This window comes from Mus caroli, chromosome 2, assembly GCF_900094665.2.
Source record: "Mus caroli chromosome 2, CAROLI_EIJ_v1.1, whole genome shotgun sequence".
In the NCBI taxonomy this organism is placed as follows: domain Eukaryota; kingdom Metazoa; phylum Chordata; class Mammalia; order Rodentia; family Muridae; genus Mus; species Mus caroli.
The window spans coordinates 37,169,427-37,188,523 of NC_034571.1; the positions used below are offsets into that span (position 1 = coordinate 37,169,427).

Below are 19,097 nucleotides of genomic sequence, written 5' to 3' on the forward strand. Positions count from 1 at the left end.
TGGCGGGTGTTGTGGGTAGCTGGCGAGTGTCAGCTGACCCTGCGCCCTAGCTACCCTGGTGCTTTTCTGACCGGAAGAGGCTTGTGGCCCTATGTTGTTAATGTTCTTTTTATTCATTCACTTTTCCTTCACTTTTTTATTCTCTAAATCTTTTAACTTCTTATAAATAAGACCAAGAGGATAAACTAACTACTACACAATTCTCTTATAATTTTTCTCAACATATTCTGTTCTTACACTCCCTTAGTACTACATCTGCATTGTATTCCAAATTCCACCTACAAAATTGCAGAATGTCCTGAAGTACAGTCTTATCAATTTCCCAATTGTGTTTTTTTTTCAGAAAAGATGACAAGATGTTAAAAGAAAATGAAAAGAAAAGAAATACCTATACCACTAGCACCAGACATCAGTTACTACCCTGTTAAATATTTGTGATGGAAAAGAAATTTACAAAATAATGGAAACAGAATAAATGTAGTAGAAGAAAATAATGATCACGGAATGATGGATGATATTTCTCAGAGGGGTTGCCTTCTCTGTCCAGAATATTAATGAATAGCACTCTAGCACTCTGTTAAATATAATGACTTATATAAATACACGCAAATACAGAGAGAGAGAGAGAGAGAGAGAGAGAGAGAGAGAGAGAGAGAGAGAAGTCTTGCATCTTGAAGGCATAATAATTATAAAAGCTTAACCAAATTGCAGAACTGAAGAAGGTTACTTTCATCAGATTGATAGTTTTTATCTAATACTTGATGTAATCTTGAAATTTATAATTCAAGAAGTTGGTGAAATATTTTGCTTACCATTGACGTGATAAACCACTCTGACTAAAAGCAACTTTGGGATAAAGGAGTCGATTTGCTTACAATTCTATGTCATCTTTAAGGGAAAAGAGGACAGGAACTTAAAGAAGGTACTGAAGTGGAATCCATGATGCAACTATGTTCACTGGCTTGTTATCAACACTTATACAACTAGCATTCTTATGCAAGCCAGAAGCATAAGACCAGGTGTAGTCACTACACACAGCAGATTAAGTCTAACCACATCAATCATTAATCATGAAAAAGCCACATAGGCATGAGTGTTCCTGTTTAAATGTGACTGTAGTTTGTGTTAAATTGACAAAAATCCAATGAGCAAAGTTGAAGAGATCTGCTAGAAATCAAAATACTTTCTCTGAAAATCCAGGCATGGTGGTATATGCTTATATTTGTAGTACTGGTGAGGCAAAGACAGGTGAAGTTTAAGGTTTGCTGACCAACCAACCAAACCTAATGTATGAACTTCAAGTTCAGTTAGAGATCCTATTTCAAAATCAATCTTTAATTAATGAGCTACTGAAGAGCTCTCTGTTGGAACACACTACCCATGTGGGAACACACTACCAAATCCTGTTGAAGTTTTTCTAAGACTATCTATCATAATCTATCTATACTATAACTTTTTCTCTGTTGTGCCCATTCTGAATACTTTTAGTTTAGTTAATCCTCAATATTTGTCATTGTTCATGATCTATTTTATCATGAAAAGATGTAGTTTGGGAATTTACATTTATAAACATTTTTTGAATTTTATCCTACCTTTAAAAAGTTCCACAACTTAACATTATAAGACAAAATTTCCCTTAAATTTTATATTTTTGTGTTCTTTAGATTTAGGATAAGAAATAATTTAGGAAGTAAAAGTCTGAATTTTTTATTAACTGAAAGGGAAATATCCCAGTTCCATCTCTGAGTGCTTCTAGAAGGTATAATTAATGTCTGGTATGTGTGTTGAATGGATGCACCTAACTATTAAACTGCTTTAAAGATTACCTTAAGCCTTTCCATACCATTTCTTCTTGTTTCTATTAATATTAACACATTTTTAGGAGAGGTTTCTCTCTCAACTTTATTTCAAGTTTATTACAGTATTGAAATTCCAAGCTGTGGTTTCTGTTCTGGGAGGTACTTGTCATCAGCATTCTAAATTGGGATTGCTCTACTTCTGAATGCTGATGGACCCCTTTTCGAGTCTTCAATGCTAAGCTTAATTTTTGTTAAGAATAATTTTTGCAGAAATTTCATGGATATGGAATGCAAACTGTTGTCTTGCTTGCTTACCCTTACATCACTTCATCAACTCATTTGATGACCAACAAGTTCTTTTAACAAGGATACAGATACTAACGTACAGTGCTGTTTTCACATGGACATCATACTCACCGTCTTTGTTGATTTGTACTGGATAAATATTTTTATAAACCAAAAATGTGCATTTTCATTCTAAATAGGCATCATATTTTGGAATAGTTTTTAACCATACTATCTTGCACCATCTCTTTGAAAAACAGAATTCTATTTTTTATAATATAATATAATATAATATAATATAATATAATATAATATATAAAACATTTCCTGTTGTAGTGTGAGAACTCTTAATTCTAATTTTACTTATTCTGTCAAAGCGATACCAAATAAGCTGATTGAAAGCAAATGACACATATTTGTGTTAACCAAATGCCTTGAATGTATAAACTCTGAGTGTTGGAAAGCATCACCAGGGGTTATCATATATTAAGAATAAACTGGGTTTTCATACAATGGTAAGGTGAAGGAGATGAAAACAGTTTAAACATATGTCAACCTTGCTTTTTCCATCTGTGTTAGAGAATTTGAAGAATGGGCATTCAGAGCTCATTCATACACAAGATGCTGAAGCTACAGAGAACAGTGAATCACATAAAGAAGGGAATGCCAGTACTTTGCAAGAGCACAACATTCCTTGATTTTGAATAAAAAGGGATCCACAGTACAATGGGAGGGGCCCCAGGTCTTTGACAGGATCATCAAGGCTCATGAAATGTGTTCTCTGGCAGACATTTTTAAAAGCGAAAATAGGAAAGAATTGTTGAAAGTAAGTGTAGTTTGATGTGTGAGTTTAGTGTCTCTAAGAACCCCAGGCACAAAATATTCCTTCAACTGAGTTCACAGACAAAGACTATAAGTAGAACAGGAAACCTTCCAGGGACCCCCTGAGTGTCTCAAAGACAAGAAACTCAATCTATCCTTCAGACTCTCTCAACTCATATAGAAAAAAAAAAAAAAAAAAAAAAAAAAAAAAACAGCTGAAACACTAGGGAAGGGTGAGAAGATCTTTCTACTCACTATGACAGGAGAAAGAATAGCCCTTTGTGAGGGATACAGAAATAAAGTTATCTGCAGTTGGCAAAGGAATAGGAAACCTCCAGGGAGCAAGAAGATAAAAGGCTTAAAGGTGAGCCACTGTTAAAGAGGGTGGAAGTCACGACCTGTGTTCCAGAGGGGAGATGGATGCTTCACTGCCCTGCCAAAGCTCCCTACTTGTAGCAGGACACTAGCTGAATGTTTGGAAAGGAACAAGAAATACCAGCAAAAATGGTGAACATTCATTGATGAAGAGTCACAAGCATGGAGTGTCACCTGCTTTGGTCAAAGGAAGCAGAAGTATAGAAATCTAGATGTAAAGCCCCTGAAAGAGTCTGAGCATATACATAATTAACAGATATCATTTAAAAGGATCAAATGAGGTTAAGGTTAGGATAACTCCATGACAGGCTTTAAATTGGCAGTTTAGGCGACTATGCCTAAGAACTGGACAAGTTTGGGGAAGTCCACGCAAGTCCAGGCAGGTCAATTACTAATAGAAAAATAAATAAATAAATAAATAAATAAATAAATAAATAAATAAATAAATAAAAATAAAAACCCAGGATCCAGCCTCTACACCTTGGTAATGGTTCCTCAATGCCTAGAGATAGAATAAGACAAAGCTAATCTACCCCAGAACACCAATGTGATTCAAATCTAGCCTATGAGCTCACTTGATTGTCTTTCTATCGTGGGGAGGCCCCAGCATGTTGGATTTTTGCAGAATAAAACATTCTTTGCATTTACATACTATTTGAGTCTTGGTGTCATTCTTCACTGAATCATGGATCCTTATACAGATTTGTCTTATTTTTACATTTTCTTATTTCTTTACATTTTAAAGACAGTGATTTTTGTTCCATGTGGCCCCTAAAATATATCAGCTAAGATTACAAGCTTGGCCTATAATATTTGGCAAAGTTTTGATATAATTAATTTTAAAGCTACCCTAGACTCATAAACGGGACTGCTTATGATTTGATGAGCTCATAGAAAGCCTTTTCTATTTCCTTACTACTGCCTCCCAATGCTGAGAAAGGAAGAGATATAAAAAGTAGACATCAAGTTAAAAGACTACAGTGCCAATGATGGAAGTAAATGAGAGTCAGAGCACTAGGTATTGAGCTTCAGTCTGTTGCTATATATTATAAAGCTATGTAAAGCTCCCCATTGTCTGATTGCCCCAGACATGAGAGAGTCTACACCAAAGTGATGCTATGTGACCTTGGCCCCAAGTTATTTCTAATTGGTAAATAATGATGCCTACAGCCTAGAGCTGGACGGAAATAAGATAGGCAGGCTTTTGGATTCCCAGGCTTGGAGTTGGAAGAGACCATGAGAGGAGAGAGAAGAAGACAGAGAGAGGAGAAAGATGACATGTGTTAGCAGTCAAGAAAGCATAGGCATGAAGGGTGAGCAATCAGTGTAAAGAACAGACCAGATGAAACACAGTAAGCAATTACTCAGAGTTATTGATAGGCAAGTAGGTTCTAATATCATATATCTAATATCTGCTCAACTCTGGTGCTGATTAAGGCTTATTGTAAATAATAAAAGTTATATGTCTTTTATCCAGGAACTGAACTATCAAAGGTAGGGTAGAAGCCCCAGATTGAGATTAAATATTTACTACAAGAAGAAACGAAAGGAATTAAATCTGTTAGCAATGCCGTCTCCTCAGAAAGTCACACAGATGGAGCACAGAGCAACCTTGTTAATGCATTAGACTTGGGTTTTCACACTTGTATATATCATGTATTCTAGACACCAAACCAAGGTAGCATTGTGGCTTAAAATGGTTGCAAAGTCTGCTTTTGTTATTTGGTTTGTTGGTTTTTGTCTAGGTGTGAGTAAAAATACATCTGGAGTTGATTAAATTTTTGCCTGGGCAGAAGAGGTTATTGATCTTAACAATTATGCTTGAAGATAAAAATATTATCTGTTTAGTTATGTCAGAGTCAAGGTGTTCAGCATACACACACATGACTAACAAGTATTCCCTCAAATTCTTTTCTAATGGTTATCTTCATGGTAACTTTTCTCTTTTATTATGGATATTAGCCACTCCCACATTGTGAGCTTGTAAGACTGATTGGTGAGACTATTATTTTAACTGAACATTTTCTATTAAGTAACCTATAGTACAGTTATTAACTTTATAACCATACTCCCATAGGCATGATAATCCTAAGTAAAGTTTCAAATAGGAACTACATAATATAGAAACAATTAAGCAATTGGTTTCTCCTGTTTTAGTTTATGATGAAAATTTCTACCTTAAAAAATTATGAAAAATTATACTACTTGAAATTTTGTTTATCCCTGAGACTGCTACTAAAATCATATTTTCCGGCTTCTCAAAAGGCTGAGGCAGAGGTTGACAAGATAAAGATCTCCTGTGCTACAAAACGAGTTCAAGTACAGCTTAGCTATCACAATAAAACTCTATCAAAAATATTTTAAAAGGAAGGGCAGGTGATAAACATACACACTCTTGCAAATACACACACAAATGCACACATATACACACATAATACATATACACACTCTTTGGCATTTGCCAAGTATTTTACTATTCTTCTGACCAAACCAGAAATTTAATATTCAGAAATAAATAAAAATTCTTCCTGTTTTCAATTTTTTATTTTACTACAAGGTCTTACTATATAGCTTTTACTGAAATCAAACTTGTGATCCTTCTGCCTTAGCCTCCATAGGGCTAGGATTGCAGTTGGAGATAACAGATTGGTTTATAGAAGCCTCCACAGATCTTTTAAGATGGAACTGTCTGTAAGAGGTTGACAAGCACCATATTTTGGTGGCTCAGCATTCTCAGGATGAGAATAGAAGGGTTTGCCAAACCAGAGACCTCAGATCATCTAGATCTGCTTGCTTGCCTACAGGAACCCAGAAGTCCCACCTATTCTCCCCAGCTCATTGGCTGCTAGCATCTTTATTGATGGATCAACAAATAATTAAGGAATAGTACATTAGCATTAGAACCACCCCCTACAGTGTAAATCAAAAGTTTGTTTTGTTTTTCTTTTTTTTTTTTCAGAGTTTAGTATCTTGGAATGCCCTTATAAGGTTCTGTTACCGGTTCAGTGACACAGGGCAACAAGGAGGACTTTCACCAAGCTTTGGAGGGTGTGATGGTTTGTATATCCTTGGACCAGGGATTGGCACCATCTGGAGGTGTGGCCTTGTTGGAATAGGTGTGACCTGGTTGGAATGGGTGTGTCACTGTGGGTGCGGGCATAAGATCCTCACCCTAGTTGCCTGGAAGTCAGTCTTCCACTTGCAGCCTTTGGATGAAGATATAGAACTCTCAGCTCCTCCTGCGCCATGCTTGCCTGGATACTGCCTCCCCTACCTTGATGATAATGGACTGAACCTCTGAACCTGTAAGCCAGCCCCAATTAAATGTTGTTTTTTCATAAGACTTGCCTTGGTCATGGTGTCTGTTCACAGCAGTAAAACCCTAACTAATACAGAGGGAGAAAAGGTAACCAGCCTTATGAGATCTCAGGCAGAGTGACCATAGGCCATTTCCCCATGCCAGACTTTAAAAAGGCAACTAAAACTGAGGGCAGGTTTTGGGTTGCTGAACAAGAAGAAGGTAAATGAACAAGTAAAATTGAGGGCATATTTAGGATGCTGACCTAAGAGTATTGAGTAGGGTGTGGTAGCCGTGGGAGATTAGAAGCACCCAGCAATTGTACAAAAAGGCAGGTTGAAAATTAAGTGTGTGTGTGTGTGTGTGTGTGTGTGTGTGTGTGTGTGTGAGTGTTTCATCTGTGGATCCAAGGGAACTTGGCTGGGGCTGGTATTGTGGTGTGCCTAGAGCTTAAGGTGGGGTAGCAAAAACTATATGCAATATTACACCCCCTCTCAGTTGTTAAAATATTAGTATATAGTGATTTATTGTTCCTCTATTCACTAAATAAATCATGTTTAAAAAATGATAATTGTATTTAAGCACTAGTCTGTTTTTATATATCAATTTCTGGATAGTGATTGCTATTACAGTAGGCAAAGGAAGATAGAATGTAATGCCCTGAACAGCAGTCTTACAGGGAAAATTGGCACCTTATTCCTACTACAACATAAACTACCAAAATTCAATAACAACAATAATAGTAATAATTGTGTGTGTGTGTGCGTGTGCGTGTGCGCGTGCGCGTGCGCGTGTGCGCGTGTGCGCGTGCGCGTGTGCGCGCGCGTGTGTGTGTGTGTGTGTGTGTGTGTGTGTGTGTGTGTGTGTGTGTGTTTAGGACAACCAAGATGTTTAGGACAGCTTGAAAGAATCAAATATGCAAACTACAGGGATAAGAAAAGCAGAATTGCATACAATAGTATGTAAAATATTTCAGAAATATTATCAGAAGAAAATTCCAATCAAGTGAAAGAAAATTCATTTAAAAATCAAGAGGCATATAGAAATAAAGACCAGAAAGGAAAATGACCATACTATATCACAGCTAAAACATTAAGCATCCAAACTAAGAAAGTGTGTTATAAGCTTCAAGAGAAAGCATCAAATCACTGCTGAAAGGCATTGAGTCCAAACAATAGATGATCCTTCCACAGAAACATTAAAAGCATGTGGGACATGAAAACATGTAGCCCAAGTTCTCAAAGACCACAACTGCCAACCAGGCTACAACACTCAGAAACAATTTGATTTCCAATGTAACTTTACATTTTCTCATGTCAATATTACTTTATAGCAAGTTTTTTTTTTTTAAAGAAAATATACAACCTTGACTGAAACCAAAACCAAGCTGTTTGTGTTTTCTAAGAATATGACTGTTAAGTATTTTTCAGCTGTAAGTGTTGCAGCAGGGTTTCACAGCTGTAAACTATGAAGCAAAGAGAGATAATTCAGATAGTCCAGTGGCAATGGTTTCCTTTCTCTTTTGTTACGTGAAGAAGCACTAATCTCACTGATAAGATAACGTTATCAAAAGTAAGATTATCAAAGAGAACTGAAACTTTTCCAAAGGAAACCAAGATCCTCTCTGTTATATTTTCATGACTCATAAAAGAATCTTTTGAAAGCAGAATAGTCTAAACAATTTGCTGGGCAAGAATGTCCAAATTCATTGTCCCAAATTCTGGGATTCTACTTCAGAGATAAGTAGCAAGACAAAATTTCTGCCAGAGTCACTGACAGCAAAATGTTTAATTAGAACCTCCATGCATACAAAATCTTGGTGACGTATTTTTTTTTTAATCAGTAAGCTATTTTTAAAATGTCAGAAACTGGCACATATTTCATTTTAAAATTTCATTTGCATCTCTCAGAGTGTGAGTGTTCTATCACTACTAATTTCATTTGAAATGTAGCTGAGTTGAGTGAGTCATCTTCCCATGAAGCTCATGTTTCATTTCACAGATCCATGGAAGAGCTCTAAGCTCTCTTTTAAGTCTTATGTTCTCTGGCTCCTTGTATACCTGACCACAGGATGGGTCTCCCTAAAATATGACTTTATTCACATTTTATCTTCTATGGGAAATACTTCTGAATTATATTATTGAGAATTTGGGTTTTCATCATACTGATTTCTAAGTTACAAAAATCTTTTGTCACTATTATCTGAAAATTAAACTTCCAAAATAGTGATCCATTGAGGGTATAGATTCTATTTCTGTATTTTTCCATGGACTTCTGGGCAGAATAAACATGTCTTCTCTGCTTTAGTATCTCCTCATTAAGATGTAGCTCATAAATGAGATAATAACTAAAGAGTCTCAGGTAATGTTCATGTCAAGGTGTCTGCCACTCCCTGTAGACTAAGATTGATCCTATTGCCTAGAAAGTTCTCATGTTTCTTGGAGGTAATTTGTATTTTATTAATCAAATATTGCAGTGCTTTAAATTTCCAGATGCTTATCATATAGTCCATAAAGGTAGCCAATTTTTAAAATTTATTTTAACTTTTAACTCATAGGATAGGCTAGCAAGCTGTCTTTCATAATATCCAGCAAATGGCTCTTGATTCAGAGATTTCTAAGCTATTACAGAAGCAAATAGTCTTTACATATGAGGAAAATGAGATCCATAATTATGGTAGGATGTTGCTCCATCATCTGTTGGTTTATTTTGATGGTATATTTTCTACTTTTGCTAATGTTACTTTATTATTGTATTGACTGTTCCTAAGATAATTTTATACTGGTTTAAGCAAAACACATGCACATGAGCCTTACAACGTATTATATTTACTACAATATTTTTCTTGGAAATTAAAGTAAGTTTAAGGGTTTAAGTTTCTTTAAAGGTATTTACACCTTCAAGAGAAAGCCTATGCAATTCCATTTTAGTTGATAGAAGAAGAAACAGTGTGCTAGAATTTGATAGCAAAAGGTACACTTTCATTGAGATAAACATTTTTCTAATGAGGAGCAAATACTACAGAATTGTTTGATATCCTTATATTCTATCAAGTCAATAAAGGCATCCTTGTAGTTCCACATTTTACCAAAAGGTGAATAATATCACCATTTACTTCCTGAAGTGCTACAAATGCAGTAGACAGTTCAAGTTCAGTCTTTCAATGAAGTATTAGCATACAGGAATGAGAAACCTGTGGAAATTAATGTCATTGAGCTGATAAAATTATAAAATATTTTTAGATAAAGAAGGAGAATAGGGAATCTGCTTGACATAATGAAACACAATGGATGTAGCCTTTTTAAGGCCTTCATCTCTGAGCACTCTGATGAGAATGGCACACAGTGTCACTTACCATCTTTCAGGATGGTTTCTCTCTCTGTGCCATCTATCTTCTGCCGGCCAATTAAGAAACTGGTCGTGTCAGCAAAGTAGATATAATTAGCTTCTGCGTGAAAATCTAAAGCACGAGGGTTTACCAGATTTTCTATGGGGATCATGCATTCATCAGCTATTTTGGTATTCAAGTCCATTCCTCTAACAATTCCTGGGCGTCCTTTCCCATAAAAGAGGAACAATTCATTCTTTGGCCCTGCAGAAGAAAGATTACAAACATAAACAACCCATGTGGACTAAGCTTCTTTACACTGCAGAATGCCACTGTTTAATTAACTGGCACAATTAGGCTTTCTTAAAATTCAATACTAGAAATTAAACTCCAAAACATGCCAAACGGATCTTGATGTAAGAAGGCCAGCTAATTGCATTACTTTAATTAAAACAGGAATTACTTCACTGAATGGGTTATATTTAGTTAATTATTCTTCTGCCTGTAAAGCAAAAACATGACAGATCATTGAATAACTTGTAACTTGTGAAATGGAAATTTATTAAAATATCCGGTACATTTAATTGTATAATTCATTACAATTGAGGTAATGCTCTCTGAAGATACTATCTATTGCACTCATTACATTTGACACTGCTGCAAACTTCAGGCCAATTAAAACGCTGCAGTCTGGAGTTGCCATATACAGACTGTGACTAACAAAAGATTCACTGGGTATCAGGGACATGATCGCTACTGTGTTCTGCTGTCCAAACAGGTGACTAGTTCTTATGAGAAATGAATTAGTGCCAGCTGATAGCATCAGTTTACTTCACAGCTTAATTGTTATGTCAGAGGCTGACACTGTCTGCCAGTAAATCTGATGTATAACACAGCATTAAAAGCAAACAATCAAAAAAAAAAATCTCTAAGCAAACAAAAGCAGCCTCCATATTTACTATGATACAAATCAGGATAGCCTTTCTTTTTCTTTTTCACTCCTTTTGTGTTTTCTTTTCTCCCTTTCTTTTCCTCCCTCCCTCCCTCCCTCCCTCCCTCCCTTCTTTCTTTCTTTCTTTCTTTCTTTCTTTCTTTTGCAAAAAGCATGGGTAATTTAAGACTGCATCACCCGAAAAGAAGCATTTCAGCCCCTCCTCTTTCTCCTTTTCTTGTATTGGTAAAATCTTTCCAAGGCTGTAGCCCTGGAGTTCACTATTTGACCTGCAATGCTATAAACTCCTGTAGGTGTTCACTGCTATTATAGGTCAGGAGGAACATTACAAATCTTCCTAACTTTTTTGAACTATCTGAGCTGAGAAAATTTCACCAGTGTTCAAGTCCAACAGGCAATGATTCAATACCAAGGCAATAGATCCATAGCACCTGCTGGATACACTCAACTTCCACTTTCTATACTATGTTAAGCCTTACATTATCTCCATTACATTGTAAAACCATTAAAAAGAAAATCTTCTCTCAGTGTTATGATAAAAAAATCATTTTACAATGTAATGGGAATAATGTAAATCTTACCATAGTGAATCAACACAGAAAATAAACTTTATATATTGACTTTATGGTTTTATCTTAACCCTGAGAAAAGATTTTCTATCTCTCTGCTATTGCACACATTTCATTAGATGTAATTATGCCAATTATAAGATAAAATATGTTTACAAACAAATGTCTGCTCTCACACCTATTCATGCCTATCTTATTTCAAAAGTACATTAATTATAAATTATATTTTATGTGATTGAAAAGTAGTATCACTTCATTTGGGAATATTTCTTGAAATTGTAAAAGGATTTTAGAGAAATATTATGTTTGCTTATTTTTCAACATTTAGCAACATCAAATTTAGTTATGTTTATTATGTTTAGTTATGTTTGGTTACGTCATTAAAATATCTTCAAAAACATTCTTTTTAATGCTAATATAATACTCTATTATAGTGACAATAGTGTGAGGTATCTATCATGGCATATTTTAATTTAGATTTTTAATGAATTGTCAGTTATCAGGAGGTAAACCTGGACTATTACTGTTAACAGATGCCTGTATGTGATCTTTAAAAATTGTAAGAATTGTATTTATTTTTTGTTCAATCTTATTTTGATATTTCTTTATGCTTATCTTATTTTTGTGAATGTGTGTGTGTGTGAATGTGTGTCTCTCTCTCTCTCTCTCTCTCTCTCTCTCTCTCTCTGTGTGTGTATTATATGTGTAATAACAACTGAATTGTAAATTTCACATCAGACAATGACATGGCCTGAGTTATGGTATAAATTTCCTGAGTCCATTCTAATTTAAAAAATAGGAAAAAGGTATGTTTGTAATTTCTGTGGATAAACATCTAATAGTATACTATCCTCCAGGCCATGTCCCCTTAGAGATAACCATGGAAAAAGACAGGGTGCTTCCATGTGAATTGGAATGATGTCCTACAGGAGGTCATTCTGGAACTTGTAACACCCTGACCTCAGCTAAAATGCTGTGTTTTCACATTTAACATTCCCTTCTGTGGACTGCTGTTGCCCTGGCTTTTTGACAACACCAGGTGCTTGGTTATGCTAAAGGAAATTTATAATATTTGAAATAAGAAGAATCAATTGATGTTGAATCTATTTTTATTTAGTAAAAATAGTATATACTTAAGCACCAAAAAGGACAGAGTCAATTAAAATTCAATCAAATATAACTATGACCTCAGGATTTTCTCCAAACGTGTTTTTGTATTTTGTATGTATACATTCATTTGACTGCACATTGCCATGATATGCTATCATTTCTCAAGGGCAATAGTCCATTTAGTTATGCTACACAAACATACAGACACATTCTGCTTCTCCAGTCTGGAGGTCTCAGATCCAGGACCTCAATTATTCAGACAGGCTCAGGAACCTGAAACCCTGTTTCTTTATGTTCCTAGCATTTAATACAAAATTAGAAACACAAATGAAAAGTATATGTCATTTATTTATTTTCTTATTTTAAAAATCTTGTATGCTTTGTTTGAAAGTAATTATTAAAGTACTGTGCCAAATCGGAAAAGTTAAATGAATGCATTTCTAATAGCATATAAGCTTTGGAGATTTTTTTTGATAAATTGTTGAAAGGATTGCTACTTGATTAACATTGATAATGAAGCATGAAATAATGAGGGAAACTCAGTCCCGTTGTTGCTGCTTAAAAGTGTGCATTGGTGCATCCAGTGGTACTACGTTGCTGTGTGTGAATGTGTCAACCAAACAACACACCTTTTTTGAGGTGTGTTTTTCTTCACTTAAGAAGATTTTTCTAACCAATCCTGTGTATACCTTAACTTCATGAACCTCACTCAGGATATTACAAAACTAAAGAACCATTTTCCTTAAAATCTTCCTTGAAGGCTCTTGTAAGGTCAGCAAGTTTGGTAGCTTTTTAGCCTGATGAGCTTCTAATTCTCATTGTTTAAAAGATAGGTAAATCCTGACTTCGTGACGGGAAAATGTTTAGAAAGCAACTGTAGGCAGTCCCTTGTTCTGATTGATGTTGATGCTGCTAATTAATTTAAAAAAAAAAAAAACTATCTGAAAGGTTGCCTACTGGCAAAATGTTTGCTTTAACAACATACTTTTGCATGACCTGCCATCGCTCCCCATGTTGAAGCCAGTCCTGCAGCGACAGGTCCGTGTCTTATAACTGCTGCTGAGCAGACAGATGTGTGAACATCCCCCTGGCATTCCATATGCATCCACTTCGCAGGCATGGCTTCTCACTACAGCAGAGAGAAAACAAGACAAGGTAATTATGTACAAACTTCCCAGTGTAAGGGCATGGAATCTTAGTAGAATGTTATATACCGCACTATTGAATACTGTAATCACATGGAAAATATCAGACTCAATAGAAGATGAAGGGGATTGATAAAATCTTCCTTAGATATATTTTAAACCTAAGAAACATTAATTTAATGTGTTCGTATAAATGTAAATAAAATTAAATTGTTTTGTCTCTTTGGAAGCCCGCTTTGGGTACTTGGATAAATGATATTTAAAATGAAAGCAAAAAAATTGTAAAAAAATCATAAAAGGTTACAGAAAAATAATCCAGTGTAGGAATGTGAGCAAAGATTTTTCTCTGCCACCAGTAGCTAATGAACTCTGCACTGGGAGAGACAGGGCTTAGCTAATATCTGAAATGATAATATGTGCTAAGCTACAACATATGTTTTTAATATCTGAATCCATTGTTATTGTGAGAACCCTGCTAATAGGCAAAGTGTGTGTGTGCTGCTGTAGCAGTAGAAAGAGGTTGAATTTAAAGAAGAACATTATGGCATGGAGTGATGCTTTATGAATGCTGAGGACTGCCGGACGTGGTAGCACGTCCTTTAATACCTTTAATCCCAGCACTCGGGAGGCAGAGGCAGGTGGATTTCTGAGTTCGAGGCCAGGATGGTCTACAAAGTGAGTTCCAGGACAGAGAAACCCTGACTCGAAAAAACAACAACAACAACAACAACAAATGCTGAGGACGAGAGAGAAGCAAAATTGAAATGGGACCATTTAATAAGAAAGAACATGCTCAAAAGAAGTAAAGTTGAAACTGGGTCAGTGAAAGTCTTTATAGTCTTAGGATTATTCTTTTAATCACCTCTTAATTGAAAGTGAGAAAATTATGACAAATTTATTTTAGAGCCACACTACTTTACTTATGCTTTCTTCCATCTCTATAAGTCATTTTTCTGGGGGAAAAAAATGAGTGGACTGGACTGCTCATTTGGTGAATGCTGCTGCTGCTGAGTAATGTCTTCAGGCTTCTGAAGGAGCTTGAGCAGATAAAGCATCCTTTCATCACCAGCATGTCTCTTTTCCTTCTCATTACCACTTTTCTTTCCTTATTGCCTAAGAGTTTGTGTGTGTGTGTGTGTGTGTGTGTGTGTGAGAGAGAGAGAGAGAGAGTACTTATGCATCCTGGAAAAAGAAACAGCTTCTCATTGCATGGGTTCACCTAAGGTGCACAGTTCTCTGTGGTCGTAGCTCATTTTCTCCTTCTCCTTTCCTTCCATCTCCTTCAAGCCCATTCCAATCACATCTTTACATCACCATCCAAATGTCCCTGTCAGAGACCAATAAGCTTCACACATCAAGTCCAAAGGCCAGTGAGATTTTGTGAACTCTATTTTGATGTCATCATTTGACTACTCTGTTCTTTCTGATTTACTGGTGGTGTGTTCCAATATTTGAAAGTCTACTCCACATAAATTTACTTCCTTGGCATCCTCAGCTTTAGCTATGGTGAGAAAAATTACCTATATGTCAATCACACTAAAACTGCTAGTTCCATCCTGGATTCTCCCATTGAACTTGAATACACAGTCTTGTATATCCATAAATCTACATTTGGATTGACAATAGACATTGGAAATAAACTAAAAGAATGAATTATGTCTTTACCTCTAATTTGTTTTCTGTTTCATCTTTTCCAAACTATGCTGTTTCAATTTCTTTTAACAAAACAGTTACCATTATTCTTGACTCCTTACTTTTTAAATCCCATCCAGGAAATCTTATTGGCTACATGTTCATAAAGATTCTAAATTTGACTTCTACTTCTTTGTCAGGTCCAGCATGGCCTTTGGGGGGACAGACTGACATGGTTTTTACCCTGGGACAGGACAAGTAGGTGTGGGCCTTCATGAGTATCCATGGCTGCTGTGACCTTAAGGCTTGATGTATAACAAACATATTTTAAATTCCTCCTTCAAGGAAAATCCTCCATATTAATGATAATGACTCCAAGATAAACAGAGATAGCAGGAGTCTGGGAGGTGAAGGTGTGGCTAATGTCTCAACAAAATGGTAATCAGGACCTTCAGGTGAGCCATTAAGGCTGTGGGAAAGAACTCTAAAAAGATAAATTTGAAATGATATAATTTCTTAACTATGGAAAAATAAGGATGCCATATCAATTATATGTAGGGCTTCACAAATCTAAAGGAACATTATGCTACAAATCTAAAGGAATGTAATGCTACATTAATGAGCTGGCTTCTCAGGAAGATAAAAGGCAAGCAGATTCCTGAGTTCAGCAGCAGCTTGAGACACAGGGTGCCCAGGCCCAGGTGTGGTAGAAATGGTAAATTTCAGGATGCTTCCTACCCAGCTAACTATCTTATTGTCTGTATTTAACAGAGGAAGGCAGATCTCCATTTTTTTTGCCACATTAAAAGAAAATGTGTGCTTGCTGTCTCCTAGGAATTAAGGGGCTAGGGTCCTATCAAGGGATGTTGATTCCTAGGATAATCAAAAGGAACCTAGAATGAATGACTGCAAGGGGTGAGGGCGGGTGGGGAGGTACGGGGTGGGGAGGGGAGAGAATAAGAGAGAGGGGAAGAAAACAGAACAAAGAGAAAGCAAGCTGGAAAGCTGTCTCAAGCAGAACATAGGCTGCCAGCTTGAACCCACTATTTGACTTTGAGTCCTTTGTTTTTACTGCTGCCAAACACTACTTCTCTCAGGAACCTCTGTCCAAGCTGACACTGGTCCTTGGCACTTTAGTTTTGCTACTACTATCCTGGAACAGTCCACCATCTTCTCTAACCGGCTGTCATTCCCTACCACAGCCTATTGTCAGTTCCATTTATCCGTGGATTGTTCATAAATGCTGTACAACCCATGACACTCTGCTGAACGAGCTTATGATTTCTACTTTGTGAAAATAAATAAATAAATAAGAAAGCCGGGCAGTGGTGGTGCACGCCTTTAATCCCAGCACTTGGGAGGCAGAGGCAGGCAGATTTCTGAGTTCGAGGCCAGCCTGGTCTACAAAGTGAGTTCCAGGACAGCCAGGCTATACAGAGAAACCCTGTCTCGGGGGAATAAAAGGGGGAGGGGGGAGACTTTATAATAACCTACAGGGTTCTACTTGCCATATTTTCTATAATTTCTCTTTGTTTCCTTTCTCTTTTCCTTAGTCATTTTGCTTCAACTGTACAAGCTTTCTGGATGTTCCATAGCAGTCTAGAAATGCTCTTCACTCATGACTTGGAGGCTCCACATATCTCTGAAACCTTCTCAATCCACAGATAATCGTGCTTCTCCTATTCAATTTCTCAATGGTTTTATTTAAAGAACCTTCTTTTGCATGTTCAAGAAAAAACATTGCAAACTCTCCATCTTAGAGGCTTCGGCTCTTTTTCATCTACTTCTCTCTTCCAAAGTAGTTATTATCTATTGAAATAAATAATGTACATACTGTTTTTGTGTTAGGACTTAAATTTCATATATGCAGAAAAAAACCTTTATGTTTTGTTTACCAGTATAGTCCCAGTATGTAGAATAAATCCTGGTGCATAGTAATTGCTCATGTATAATTAGCAAATTCAAAAAGCCTAATATCAAAATTGAATAAATTTATCTGAAAAGTTCAAAATTGAATTTGATAAAGACCTTCAGCGTCTTGGGTAAATAGACATTGATATTTAAATAATTCTAGGTCAGTTTTAATTTCAGGGATAATTATAGAAAAATGACAGAAACTTGAGGATTGAAATTTTGCTTTAATAATGCTACATAACTAGAATTACATTGAGCTGCTAAACAGCATTATTAACCTACTATAAAATATAATTATTTTCTGCTCTTAAGAAACAAAACTACTGCAGTTAGTTTTATTTTTCAAAGGAACACGTTTGCAAAAATATAAAGCAATTGGGATATTAAATCAACAGATCTCAAATTATGACTAGTGACTATCAGGCAAGTGTCACAGCAAATAGCCCGGTTTAAAATTTGACCGCAGAAAATGATAATAAAATTCAAAAGTAAGCTGTAGTCTTTGAGCTCTCTGTGTACATACATCACGATGGAAAGTTGCTTCCTGAGACTAAATCTAGCCATCATTTCAATCCCATGGTTGTAGAAATGATTTGATAGGAGCCGAGCAGTTTATCATTTAGACTTGAGAAGTGAGCTCTATTCTATTCTATCAAGCAGACATGCACATTTCTCCTGTCAAACAGAGAATTTATGATACCCTCCTTAACACCGCACCGAAGCACAAGGACTATGTTCCCATTTAAGCTGCTGTTACGAAGACTTTTAAAGAGCCCCTGTGGCTTACCTGTTGGCTGTGCTCTCTTCTGATAGGTTCGGATTCCTCGAGCACTCTCCATTTTAATTATTGAGTGAATATCAGTGCCATTAAATCTGTTTATTCGTATGATATTGAAGTTATCAGAACTGGTTGCATATAAATAATCTTCAAATACAGTTATGCCATAGAGATGTTTAACCTGCAAAGAGCATAAAATATAGTTTTGACTTTTAATTACCCTGTTTCTAATATGAACGAAAAACTACCTTTGCAAGTAGTCTGACAGTCTGAAGACTGTCAGAGTCAGAATGATATCATCATTTATATTCTCAAAGAAACAGTCTAATAATTTCTGTTCTTTTAACTGAGGAATAAGATATTATACAGTAGTAGATAAAATAGTTTTATATGCATGGGAATGATTATATTCATGTTTCATAAGGAATGTGTGTTTTATAGTTTCCATTCAGGGATAGCAAGAACCAGACCTAGAAATGTATTCACTAATATGCTATATCAGAATTAATATAATTAAAATTATATAATTAATATAATTTGAGATATTTTATGGACTGCTTGCCCATATAATCATAGATATATAATCACTGCAAAATCTGAGTTGTTTCCATTAATGGTCTAAGAAGAAAACAACTTTAAATATTTGTTTCATAAATTTAAAGTCACATTTCATCTTAAGTTATGATTAGATTAATGTTTTATATAGTGTAAGAAATGAAGGGATGGGGTTGCCATCTGACAGTCAAAAATTCTTACCCATAATTGTTTCTATCTGAAAGAACTGCAGGGACAAAAATGGAGAAGAGCCTGAGGAAAAGGAGGTTCAGTAACGGCCCAAAGTGGGATCCAGCTCAAGGGGAGGCCCCAAGGCCTGACACTATTACTAAGGCTATGGAGTGCTCACAAAAAGGGACCTATTATAATTGCCCTCTGAAAGACCCAACAAGCAGCTATTAACAAAATCAGAAATGAAAAGGGAGACATAACAACAGACCCTGAAGAAATCCAAAACACCATCAGATCCTTCTACAAAAGGCTATACTCAACAAAACTGGAGATCCTGGATGAAATGGACAAGTTTCTAGACAGA

General features: G+C 35.9%; 1 protein-coding gene across 3 annotated transcripts in view; it reads right to left on the bottom strand.

Annotated features, from left to right (window-relative positions):
* Lrp1b (LDL receptor related protein 1B) overlaps nt 1-19,097 on the bottom strand; it is a 1,970,757-nt gene that overhangs the window by 848,803 nt on the left and 1,102,857 nt on the right. For all 3 annotated transcript variants that reach the window (XM_029472167.1, XM_021181392.2, XM_029472172.1), the window contains exons 9-11: nt 18,017-18,188; nt 13,524-13,667; nt 9,935-10,171 (exon numbers count right to left, since the gene is read on the bottom strand). In XM_029472167.1, the coding sequence (XP_029328027.1) occupies nt 9,935-10,171; nt 13,524-13,667; nt 18,017-18,188 (553 nt within the window). The remainder of the gene's footprint in view (nt 1-9,934; nt 10,172-13,523; nt 13,668-18,016; nt 18,189-19,097) is intronic.